The sequence below is a fragment of the Mesocricetus auratus genome, unplaced genomic scaffold, assembly GCF_017639785.1.
Source record: "Mesocricetus auratus isolate SY011 unplaced genomic scaffold, BCM_Maur_2.0 contig_6628_pilon_obj, whole genome shotgun sequence".
In the NCBI taxonomy this organism is placed as follows: Eukaryota; Metazoa; Chordata; class Mammalia; order Rodentia; family Cricetidae; genus Mesocricetus; species Mesocricetus auratus.
This window is the reverse complement of record NW_024430564.1, coordinates 15,484-28,309: the sequence shown is the minus strand read 5'-3', so window position 1 is coordinate 28,309 and position 12,826 is coordinate 15,484. Positions and strand designations below refer to the sequence as shown.

Genomic DNA, 12,826 nt, shown 5'->3' with positions numbered 1-12,826 from the left:
TAAATGCTATTACATAACACGTATTATATATGCTACACATATTGTATAACCCATCATGACAGTTTCCTCCCCCTTGTACTGTTAAAGGTATCTTTTGTGAGGAAGCTCCTTGTTGCACCACGATATACCTGGGCAATGCACTGTAAGTGAGATGCATGTAGTAAAGCTGACAAAATCTTGCAAATTTCAATGGCAAAGAAATGACTGTTCCCTTTCGTGGTAAAGGACACTGGTGAAGACGCAAGACAGAGCTACTGTGTGACAAGGACATGAAAAGAAGAAGTTTCTGCAATCCAGCTATGAAACAAAGAGTGCATCTCTCCTGGGTGCTGTGTCAATGACATGCCAAATGCTCTGACTCTCTCCTCTATGCATGGTCAGCTTGCTGTGAAGGCAATAAACAATTCTAAGTCTCAATGACTAAGAAACATTCACTTCTCGATTATGAGTATTGGCCATGGCTCTGGTAGGCATGACTGTGTTCCTGATAACTGCTAGTCTTGATTTGAGATCTGTACCACATGTGAAGCCCATTGTGATACCCATAATTCACTATTATGCTGAGACCCAGGTGAAAAATTACAATCTAAACATGCTGTCTTTGGAAAAGTTACAAGCAAGAGAGCCATGGACTTCTGGGAGCCAAAAGGAAACCTGCACTTCCACTCATACTGCTTTGGGTGATTGCAAGTCACAAGCCAAGTGGGTCTGGAGGACAAAAAGAGGTCAGGAGAGAGAAGAGGAGTTGCTGAATCACATACAACTTTTATTCTCATAAAAGTTTAATCTGGAGAAAGGACAGGCCTAGCACTGTATGAATTTTGGAGCGCCAGTCAGGTGTTTTGCTTTAAACGCACAAGAACTAAAACTGATGAGCTATGTAAATAGGAAGAGCAAAGGGAAAATTGGGTATAAATTGATTTCCACTCAAGAGAGAAGCCATCATTTTAATAAGCACTTTCCCTAGTAGGCCTAGAATAATTGTGAAGGTTGTATTAAGGAGTCAGGCTGACATAAATCTGGTGTGTGTGCGTGTGTGTGTGTGTGCGTGTTCGGGTACGTGTGTAAGTTACAGGCTTAAATGTCTACATATGCTTTTGAAAATGAATACCAAAATCATATTTACATACTAGTAAATTCAGCTCCTCAAGTGTTCCTTAATTTTTAATTTTATGTCATGATTTTATCATATTAATTGCCAATGATATTTATCCAAAATATTTGTTTAATAAACTTAACATTTTGTGGTACTTAAAGTCTCTGTATAAATGCAACAAGTTTGCCTTTTATAACATTTCCAGAGACCATAGAAAAGTTTTCAATCATTCAGCATATATTTTAATTTTCAGTACACATACCATCAGGAAATTTTAATCAAGAAAGTCTTCAAAATGATTTTTTCAAAACAGAGGAAAACTTTAATTCCATAGTTTTTATTACTCTGAAGAGTAAATTTCTTGAAAGCAAATATAAAGTAACAGGAAGAGCTGCTTAGCCAGTAAGCATTGATTGCATGTTCTTCTTGTTTCCATTATTGTCACCTTTCTGATGAAACCTATCCATAAAGAAATTACACATAAATTACAAAATTTATACTCAATTATTTTTATCAAACTCAATCCCCTCCAGCTTTTATTCCCTTCAATGTCTCTCTCAAGTCACCTCTGTTAACAGACACCATTTAATTTCATGTGTTCTCACCATCTGCCACCCCTATCACAAATATGATTTTTTCAAGGTGACCCATAAAGTAGAAATAAAAAGATGGGTGTGAATCATTCATTGTTGGGGTGATCATTTGCTACAACTGCCACAACAAAGCACCAGCCATGTGGCTTAAACAGGAGGTTTTGTTTTGTTTTCTTTCTCAGTTATAGGCTAGAAGGTCAAGATTGGAGTGTTGGTTCCTACTGAGGGTCTCCCCTTGCCTTGTGGCTGCCTGTCCTCTTGGTGAGACTTCACATCAACTGTCACTTTGTGTAAAACCTTCCTTTGAATTTCTATTTGTGTCTTAGTCTCCCATTAGATTGGATGAGGGCCTATTATACTGGATTTATTTTGTCACAATTACCCATTTAAAGGCCTTATCACCAGTATTTATACATTCACATAAGCAAATTGGGATTAAGGTTTTACATATGACTCTGAAGAAAACAAAATCCAGCTCATAGCCCTTAGGTTTAACAGAAAATGAATGAAGTGAAGACACTAGTCACAGACTGAAATATATCAACATTTGCATCACGCCAGATAGGAACCGAATCATTCACTAGTAAGTCCATGTTTCCAACATTTCAATGAATTGAAAAGAGTTCAAGTTAATTGTAAAACAAATAACTAAATACTATTCAATCATGTGAGACAGTGCCACTCTGTTTTGTTTGCCCATGTTCCCCAAATCCAGCTAAGAGTCTTGCAAGGCAAACTGCCACTGAGCTGTATCCCCAGGTCCAATTTCACTTACTGTTTTAAAAAAAATGCCTGTATTTCCATTCTTAATGTGTCTGTCATAGAACAAGGGAGTGATGAAACACAGTATCTACCTGTTAAAGTATGTTACTCCAGCAGTAAAAATCACAATAACATGATCCTTATCATGTATAGTTGAATTTGATTTACAAGTATTTGATTGAGAAGTTTTACGTCCATGTTCATTGGGGAGATTGGCCTACAATGGTTTTTGTTTCTTTCTTTGACACAAGGCCTTACCATGTAGCCTTGTCTGAAGTAGAACTCACTCTGACCAGATTGGCCTCAAACTCATAGCGATCAACCTGCCTCTGCCTACCAAGTGCAAGGACTAAAGGCATGTTCCAACATATCCAGTCTGGCCCATAGAGTTGTCATCTGTTGTATTCTTGTCTGGTTTGGTATAGTGAAGTATTTCCTTTGTGGATGGTTTCTGCCAAGATGCCTTCCCTATCTGATGTATGGAATAACTGAGAAGCATTGGTGTTAGTTCTTCTTTACAAGTCTAGTAGAACTGAGTGGCAGATTCATCTGCATTTGGGATTTTGTCAGAAGAGAAACTGTAGTATCATTGTAGGTTATAGGTACATTTAGGTTGTTTATAGCTTCTTGGTTTGAATTTAGTAGGTCCACAAGCATTTATTTCTTTTATATTTTTCAATTTATAAACCACAAAATTTGTAAGTGTGCCTTAGTAATACACTGAATACCACTGTTGGTTAATAATCTCTCCCTTTCCATCTCTAATCTTAATAATTGGGTCTTCTCTAGCTCAACTTTTTATCCTGTTTGACTAGGAACTTTATTTGTCATCTACTTTATGTCACCTACTATAAAATGGGTGTGATTGAAAATTATAGTAAAATAAATCACATACAAAAAGGTAATAGTGTTTCCATTCATTTGTTGGTTCAAGAATTCTTTAGTAATACATAAAATGGTGTGTGTGTATAAAATGTAAGACAGAAGACAGAGTGGAAGACTGGAAGAGATAATCAGGAGTGGAGAGAGAGAGAGGACTAAAGGAAAGGAATGGTAAGGGGAAAAATTTAATCAAGGTATATGAGAGAAGTAGCTTTATCAAACTCAACACTATATAAATTCAATATGTGCCAATAAATACCCAACACAAAATAAACACTAAGCAAATATCAATTGTTTATGCCATAAACCATAAAGAATCAATGAAATGTTTTTAAAGTCTTTTAATTAAAATAAAAATTTAACACCTGATTGTTCTCCACAGTGATTCAAAAAATGTTATTAAAATGTAAACAAAGGTCTGGGTAGGTAACTCAGAAAGTGTTTGCCTTACAAGTAAGAGGACCTGAGGTCAATCCCTAGAATCCAAATAAGAAGGGAAACATAGTAGCCTTCTTGGCCAGCCAGTCTAGCCTAACTGGTTAGCACCAGGCCAATGAAAGACCCTATGTGAAGATTTTGCTTCTCACCTCCTTACATGTACATATGCACCAACACACATACATTCACTTACACACACATGCACACACACATGATAAGCACACACAAAAATACTAGGTGAAAGGAGACAGAACAAACCTATAGCCTACAACTAGGGAGGATGTGCAATTGGAATCAGAAACTCAAACTACATAGAGAGTTTGAGATTGGCCTGAGCAACATAGAAAGACAAACAAAAAGAAACAGAGAGAAGATAAAGAAGCAGAGAGAGAGAGAGAGAGAGAGAGAGAGAGAGAGAGAGAGAGAGAAGAAAGAACATAGAAAATTAGAGGAGAGGGAGAGAAAGAAGAGACCAAGAAGAGGAAGAAAAAAACATGTATAATTTGAATTTTCCTCTAAATAATATTTTAAATAGTATATATTACTTATAGCTGAAGAAGTATTTCACTTCATTAGCTATAAACTAAATCTCAGTGTATTGAACCGTATTATCTCATTGACTATTAGAAATCAGAATGCATGTTTACATATGTAAATCCTTTGTCTTGTAAGTGTCATGAGAATGTACTTCAGAGTTCTGAGACATCAGATTCAAGTCATGTAGCATAATGATAATGATAAATATTCATAACATACATTCCTCAGAAAACACAGACATAATGAAAGGAAATGAGTACATTCACCACCTGTTCTTCAGCTGTACTAATTATATATTTTATTAATGATTAAGAGAAACCCTATTCTGGCATATTTCACATTCCCATGCCACTGTAGCTCCAACTGTCACTCATTAAACACAGAAATCTTATATTGATTCTATAAATGGAGGAAATGAAGGATCTCTAGGCACATAATTGCAGAGTTTATATGTGATTTTCCCTGTTTATTAGACTATAAAACTGTGTTTAGGGGGTTCATTCTACAGACCTCAAGATCCTACTTTACATTAAAAGCATAAAGATCACTTACGTAGTAAGGGCATTAAAAGAAGCATAGTCCTCAACTGTAAGTCCATAAATATCTTTGTGAGATAAGTCCGTAGCTCGTTGACAAAGCAGTTTTACAGAACTTGTTGGTTCAGCAATGACAGCAATCATAATGGCTGTTCTGGAGCAAGACAAATTTAGTTTTCTCAACTTACCATTCAAACTTAAGGTCTCTACTCTTAGGGAGTCAAGAAGGGAATGGGAAATGTTGTGTTGGTCTGTTCTAAACTGAACAGCAGTCACAGATCATAGAATGGCACCTAAACACAGTCCCCAGGAAACACTAATTCACTGGTTTTCGGTCTCTGCCTCCTTGAAGCCTCCTGCTTTCAAGACATCTCAAAATTCCATGGGAGGGACTGTTGGGCACCCTATATCCCATCTACAGTCAATTACAACACTGGCTCCTATGTAAGATTTCAAAGTTATCATAAATGATGATAATAACTTAAAGCTACCCATATGATTAAGCAGTTTGATTTATAGATTGAAAAAGGAGCATTTGAGAAGTATAGGTAATTTGTCCCAAATCATACCATACAATTAAAACATCACACAAAGAAATATTTATAACTATGTGTGCTACATGGTCTCGTTAAGCAATTACAATTATGTGGCATCTCATTTAGCTTTACTTATTTGACCTGTACCTGTGTTTGTTATCTGATGCATTAACATCTGCTCCTTTCTCCACAAGGAATTTTACCATATTTTCATTGTTTTCAGCAATGGCAAGTAAAAGTGGAGTGTAGCCATCCTGTAAAAATTGTTTCAGAATAATTACTTAAACAGTTTTACTTCTGTGCCTTTTAAGTTTAACTACAATTTTTAAAGTATGCTCATAAGAAATTCCTGACTATATAACTCTAATTTTTGAAGTATTTTAATATCTAACAAAAATCTGACTTTGAATTAAGGATGGGATACCAAGTTTTTAAAAGCCAGATTTTATTCTAGGCTTAATTCAAAGCAAAGGTATAAATTGATCAAGACATGAATACTTATCATTTAAAGTAAGTTTTCTATATGATTAGCTCAAATGTACATAAATTAGATATAATTGATTTCCAAGGCTATCATATATCATATACACAAAGTGTCAGCAAAATGAAGTGACAAGTTGCTTTAAAAAATTTTTTTAGTTATCACTACACTTCAAAAGAAGAATTAGAGCTGGGCGTTGGTGGCACACGCCTTTAATCCCAGCACTCAGGAGGAAGAGGCAGGCGGGTCTCTGTGAGTTCGAGGCCAGCCTGGTCTACAGAGCAAGTTCTAGGACAGCCTCCAAAACCATACAGAGAAACCCTGTCTCGAAGAAAACGAAGAAGAAGAAGAAGAAGAAGAAGAAGAAGAAGAAGAAGAAGAAGAAGAAGAAGAAGAAGAAGAAGAAGCAGAAGAAGAAGAAGAAGAAGAAGAAGAAGAAGAAGAAGAAGAAGAAGAAGAAGAAGAAGAAGAAGAAGAAGAAGAAGAAGAAGAAGAAGAAGAAGAAGAAGAAGGAGGAGGATGAGGAGGAAGAGGAGGAGGAGAATGAGGAGGAGAAGAAAGAGGAGAAGAAGAAGAAGAAGAAGGAGGAGGAATAAGAAGAGAATTACTTTAAGCAATCTTTAGTTCAGCTCTATTACTAATACTGTGAAATAAGAACTTTAAAAGATGGTGTTTATTATTTATATTAACAGTAATTTGTGAAGAACTCAAACACTCTTATCTCGTATGGCCATTTGGGGAATTATCACTGATGGATATATTTCTTGTCATGTCAGGATGAAGGTCTACAGTGAAATGCAAGAACTTTAAAGGAAAGAAAACTTTTATCAGATTTTGATAACCTGTTTGTCTCTCAATTCAGTTTAGCAAATTCATCTTCTATATTAAAAAGATAAATTTCTGTTACATGACGTAGCCGAAATAAATATGTTGTTCAGTAGTTTGGGGGGGTTATGAAAAAGATGCAGTCTTTTTATTAGAATTGGAAACAACATACCTATGAGCACAATTGCTTGAATTACCATTAACGCTATAATGTGACCCAGAACTGAAGGTGTAAGGAAAGAGGTGTGCCTCAGAGGATAACAGATGTCAACATAACATTCAAAAGCCATTGTCAGTAGATTATCAGATTCCATCCACTGCAGGGTGTGGGAGAGCAATACCTGGGCTAGGCAGGCATCAAAGGCCATGGAATAAGCCCTGACCAAAACATGGCCAAAATTTGGGGGCAATTGCTGCACAGAGTCCTATGTCTGTAGCTGTCAGCACAGGCTGGAAGGTGTCCACGGGCTGGTACAAGCTACCCTCAGAAGGGATGTTGATCAATAAAATGAGATTTCCCAAAAGAGCCACTAGAAACACTACAAAGAAGGAAAATCCAATCCAAAATGGAATTCCAATCAAGATTACAGTTTTAGGGTTCAGATGTGACATGTCATTGGGTTTCACTGAGCTCAGCATTCTGTCTTCTCAGGACTGACCATGACACCTGAAATTTGTGCTGTAGAAGCTGGAAGCAGTAACTCAGGCCTGCTGTAGAAGGCTGGGCTCTGTTTTCCTGGGTGTTTGAGAAACAGGCATTACTTCCTCTCAATTTACAGTCCTCTCCTGTGATAGCTCTGAGGCATGAATCCATGTTTTCTTTAATAGAAGCTTACCTTATTTTTAGCTTCAAGGTTGGCTTTGTATTCGAGCAATTTGTTGGCTATTGAGATATTTTTACCACAAGCAGCATAGTGGAGGGCAGTATTACCGTAAAAGTCCACTAAATTTGGGTCTGCACCATTCTGTAGAAGAACAGTGGCACAATTCTCCTGTTGACACTCTACTGCCTATCAATGGAACAACAATAAATGAATCACCAATTTCCTAAGTTTAATGGTACAGCTTAAAGCATGAAAATCAATAAACTTTAACTAGGATAAGTACTCAAACACATTCCACTTAAAGAGAATAATAATGGAACGCACCTTCATCAATGGGGTCTTGTTTTTACCATCCTGGACATTAATTTTGCATTGATGCTCAAATAAGAGACACACAATATCTGCATATCCATTAGCACAGGCCAAATGCAAAGGTGTTCTATATTGGTACAATAAAACATCAAGTTAGAGGTATATCTCAGTTAGCTATTTATTATACCCATCAACAAGTAAAACCAAATATTAAGATATTTGTTTTATGTGTTGGTTTGTATTTAATGAAAAATTATACTAATTATAATTGATTTTCATTAATTTAAAAGGCTAAGCAAATGTCTTGAAAATCAAATGCCACTTTAAGGAAAATTTTGTTCTAACAAATTTAAGGGTTTTTTCCCAATTTAATTTCAGATAAATGATAAAATGTGATAACCCTAATACAATTAAGATTGCTCTCCAAAGCAAGATAAGAGATACCATAAGAGGGAGCCACATAGGTTTAAAGAGAAATCTGATACTAGGGAAATTTCCAGAGATCTACAAGGATGACACCAACTAAAAATATAAGCAATAGTGGAGAGGCTACCTTAAATGCCCTTCCCCAAAAAAGAGATTGATGACTACCTTACATGCTATCCTAGAGCCTTCATCCAGTAGCTGATGGAAGCAGAAGCAGACCCACAGCTAACTGAACTCCTGGAATCCAGTTGCAGAGAGGGAGGATAGATGAGCAAAAGGGTTAATACTGGGATTGTGAAACCCACAGAAACAGCTGACCTGAGCTAGAGAGAACTCATGGACGCCAGACTGATAGCTGGGAAACCAGCATAGGACTGATCCAGATGCCCTGAAAGTGGGTGTCAGTGAGGAGGCCTCAGCAATCTATGGGGCCTCTGGTAGTAGGTCAGTATTTATTCCTAGCAAAAGAATGGACTTTAGGAGCCCATTACACATAGAGGGATACCCTCCCAGCCTAGACACACAGGGGAGGGCCAAGGCCCTGACACAAATGGTATCTCAGACTTTGAAGATCCCCCATGGTAGGCCTCACACTCCCAGGGAGCAGAAAGGGAATGGGATTGGGGGTAGTAGGGGGCAGGGGAGTAGGGGAGGGAGAGGGAACTCAGATTGTCATGTAAAGCATGTTTGTTTCTAATTTAAATAAAAAATAGAACATTTAAAAAGTGAAATAAAAAGATTGCTCTCCAAAACTTAAGAAACGTCTATAAGTAACAGAAATGGCAATGTCAAAGGCATCTCCCCCTTTTCTGTGTATTTCTTTGCCCATTCAGTAGAACTGAAATTTCCATCTAAAAAAAAAACATGGTTAAGAACCTAATGACTCACTAATGTGTACATTTATGTTATTATACTAATTTTTGCTTCTTAAAAAATACGGGTTCATGAATTATAACAGAATACTCATTAGCTTTGTTTACAGTTTGTACTATTGCTTTGATATAGACAGCCTTCTAAGGAGCTTTCATGGTTATATGATTATATCATTATTTTCTTGTTTTACATAATTTTATAATATTCCCGTATGCTGGTAGCCCATATTCCAAACAGGAGATCTCAGACATCATGTTCCTGCCTCTTATCTACCTAAACAGACCAATGCTAACCTACAGGAGCAGGAAAAGAAATTACTTTCGAGGGAAGACTTGAAAAGAGCAGTCAGGAAGAGGAGTGTCAGATTAAACAGTAGAATGGATTTGCTTGGTTTGTTTTTCTTTGTTTGAGACAGGGTTTCTCTGTTTAACAGCCCAGTATGTCCTAGAACTTGCTTTGTAGACCAGGATGTCCTTCAAACTCACAGGGATCCTTCTGCCTCTGCCTCCTGAGTGGTGTAATTAAAGGCATGCACCCACACACACACAGATTTACATCATAGAAGGGAACCAGATCATTCATGATTAACAGAAAACCTTTGTGTTTGGTGGGAGGAAGAAGGGAGAATACTAGGAGAGAATTGATAAAAAAATCTGTGTGTAGACAGATATCAAGAGATAATTTAAAAAGTCACTAAAAATCAGTTGTGAAGGAGTATTAAATACAATGAGTAAAAGTAAAACTTAATTTTTAAAGAAAAAATCTGAATGAAGTCTGAATAAATGGAACAGATACTTTGCAATCATAGAAATATTTTTGTGAGATAAATTATTTAAACGGTATAATCTGGATAAAATAATCCCCCATACTATCTTTCCTGTTATTCCCTCCTTATGAAGCAAACATCCAGTGACTATGATTTAGTGCCTTTATGATATTGCTAACTTCTTGGTAAAAATCTATAATTTAGCTCAAAATGAACTTCTTTAAATAAAAGGTTTATCTAGCCTTCAACTAGAACATAGAGAAATAAACACTTTTAATCCTGTCTATGATAACTCCTTGAAGAAACATACATGTGTGTGGGCATGTATATGTAAATTTTAAGAGTTCAGAGTCAAGGAACTTGATGTTTCTGTCCAAACATTAGATGTTTCACTGCTTACTGTCTACAAAACCAGGTTGTTGGGTTTTTTGTTTGTTTGTTTGTTTGTACAGTTGTTATTATTTCTGTTATTTTAGTTACAGACAAATACATGAACCTGTGCCAAGCATGTGTCATTCAAACAACCCAGGGCTACTAGGAACTTTCAGAGATTCGTTCAGTAATATTGAATGTGCTTATTGGGTAATTTAGCATGCTTATTTACTTTATCACTGATAGCACACACTGCCTGGTTTCATATATGCTTATATATATTAGAAGCATATGTTTGTTGAAAAAAATCATTTCAAAGCTAAGTCAAATGAGTGCTAAAGAACATTAGCACACTGGTGCCGGAGAGACGGCTCAACCATTAAGCTCACTTACTGGTCTTGCAGAGGACCTGAGTTCAGCTCTCAGCGCCCACATCAGGCAGCACACAACTGTCTGTAATTCCAGGTCCAGTGCCCTCTTCTCCCCTCAGCAAGGACACGAACTCAAACAGGTACAATTACAAATAAAAAATAATTTTTACTCCCCCATGTCCTCCTGTCCTCTCTTCTTTGACCGCTCTCTTTCTCCCAGCTTCCTAGAACCCCTCCACCATGCTCCCACTCCCCTCAGGAGATCCCTTTCAGCATTCACTGGGGACTCCAGCAATAGATCAGTATTTACCCTGGCATCCAATGGACTTTAGAAGCCCATTCCACATGGAGAGATGCTCTCTCAGCCTGGACACGTGGGCTAGGGCCTAGCTCCTGCTCTGAGATGATATGACAGACTTTGGAGGTCCCCCATGAAGGGCCTCATCCTGCCTGGAGAGTGGAGTTGGGGTTGGGTGGGGATTGGGAGGGTGTTGGGGGAGCGGGGGAGAAGGGGAGTAAGATGGAGCTGGAATTGAAATATGAAGCAAGCTTGTCTCTAATTTAAATAAAAAGAAAACAGGTTAAAAAATAATGTTTGAAAAAGATGAATGTGTAACACAGAAGAAGGAAAACAATCATTGTCTACCTAAGGACTTGTTATCAAGTTTCTTTTTAACAGAAACTATGTTGCTTTCTTTGGTATTCCCAGGCTTAAAGTCTTAGTAATTTTGTTCTTGGTGATTGCCTCTCCTCTCTCTTTTTGTTTTCATATTAGTAAAATAAAGTGTTAGATTGTTGGATACAACGCATACCAAAAAGCAAAGCAGAAAAAGGAAGAGAAATAACAGCGTACAGAAGGGAACTGAAGGGAAAGGAGCCACGGTCAACACCCAGGCAAACACTGACAAGGAAGAAACCTAAGATGCAAAAAGCTCAGCCTTGGCCCTGTGCAAAAGACAGTGCCTCTACTCAAGAAAGCCCACAATGACATCCAGTCTCAGGCAGCCCTGACATGCTTTCTTTATGGTTTGAACACACAGCCGCCCCAACCCTTCCACCCCAACCCTCCCTTCCCAATGCTCTCCGGTCACCTGTTTTTTTTGTCCTGCCCGTTCACATCATGCTTCTTGTGTTCAAGGTACACCTTCAACTTCTCCACGTTGCCATCTGAAGCAGCTTTGTGAAGTTTCTTTGTGTGCTTCTCTTCACGGTGATGTCCCCTACCTGTGGACAGGCTGGAGGTGGTACCGGCCATGTTCATGGGCAGATCAGAGGAATGGCTGTGGAACTTATCCATCTTGCGCTTTCCCCAGAAGTTGGAGAGCTTCTTCATGGTGATAAGGCCTTTAATCTCCTCTGAGATGTTCCTGGGACTCCTACTCAACAACCCTGGTCCTCTGCCCCAATCACCTCAACGCGGCCTCTCAACCTGACCAAGTCCGGAGGTGTGTGAAAACCATTCACTGGTTACATCCGGGGACCAAAGCAGATTTTGGTTACCTAGAAACTGCTCAGGAATTCCACTGCGCACCCTCAGTCTTGATTGTGATCCAGTTCAACTAACTGACCAGATTTTTCACTTATGAGGAGAGAAATAGTCTATTTTCCATCAAGGGTAGATTTAACAGACTCTACTCATGTCAAGTGAGATTATAGGATAGAGGGGCTGGATCTCTGCCAGTGATAACTACACTTTGCATGGACACAGTTTGTCTTAAACAAAACCACCATCCCTGGATGGTCTCACTATTAAACACACATGGTGAATATGCCTTTCACGATCCATCTTACTTCATGTAGCCACAAAAGTGACAATTAAGTTCACCACATCTAAGGCCCATTAAGCCTAACGCTTTTTCCTGATCTAGGCCACCTTTCACTTTGTCCTTCCTGTTTTGTTTAACTAGACTGAATTTCATAGCCATGTATTAAAATCAAGATCATGGGAATGTCTTCAGTAAGTGTGCCTTTATTGCTGGTGTGCCTAAACCAAAACCCTAGTAAAGTCTAAACTCTTTTTGTCTCTTTCAAGACTTTGAATATGGCTAAAGGGAAAAACCCATCATCATGCTGTCAGTTTTTCAGTTCAAGAACATTACAAGTAGACTATTACATGTTAAGTAGACTGTCACTCTGTCCAGCAGCACTTAACTATTTCCCTGTCCCAACTGTCATCTCTTTATCCCCACTGTTTCA

General features: G+C 37.9%; 1 protein-coding gene across 1 annotated transcript; it reads right to left on the bottom strand.

Annotated features, from left to right (window-relative positions):
* Positions 1-1,417: 1,417 nt before the first annotated feature.
* Positions 1,418-12,119, bottom strand: LOC121138077 (ankyrin repeat domain-containing protein 7-like). The gene is made up of 6 exons (XM_040740891.1): positions 11,722-12,119; positions 7,835-7,949; positions 7,523-7,696; positions 5,528-5,634; positions 4,861-4,998; positions 1,418-1,555 (listed from the first exon to the last, which is right to left on the bottom strand). Exons 1-6 carry the CDS (start codon positions 11,961-11,963, stop codon positions 1,492-1,494), a joined length of 840 nt encoding a protein of 279 aa, XP_040596825.1. The 5' UTR covers positions 11,964-12,119; the 3' UTR covers positions 1,418-1,491.
* Positions 12,120-12,826: the final 707 nt, after the last annotated feature.

What these genes read in the sequence shown, in the direction of transcription:
- LOC121138077 (XM_040740891.1), bottom strand. Translation starts at nt 11,963, where the DNA reads ATGAAGAAGCTCTCCAACTTCTGGGGAAAGCGCAAGATGGATAAGTTC. An exon ending in ACAAGACCCCATTGATGAAG is followed by an intron (nt 7,697 to 7,834) that starts GTGCGTTCCATT and finishes TTCCATTGATAG; the next exon opens with GCAGTAGAGTGTCAACAGGA. An exon ending in GCATCAGATAACAAACACAG is followed by an intron (nt 4,999 to 5,527) that starts GTACAGGTCAAA and finishes GTCTTGCTCCAG; the next exon opens with AACAGCCATTATGATTGCTG.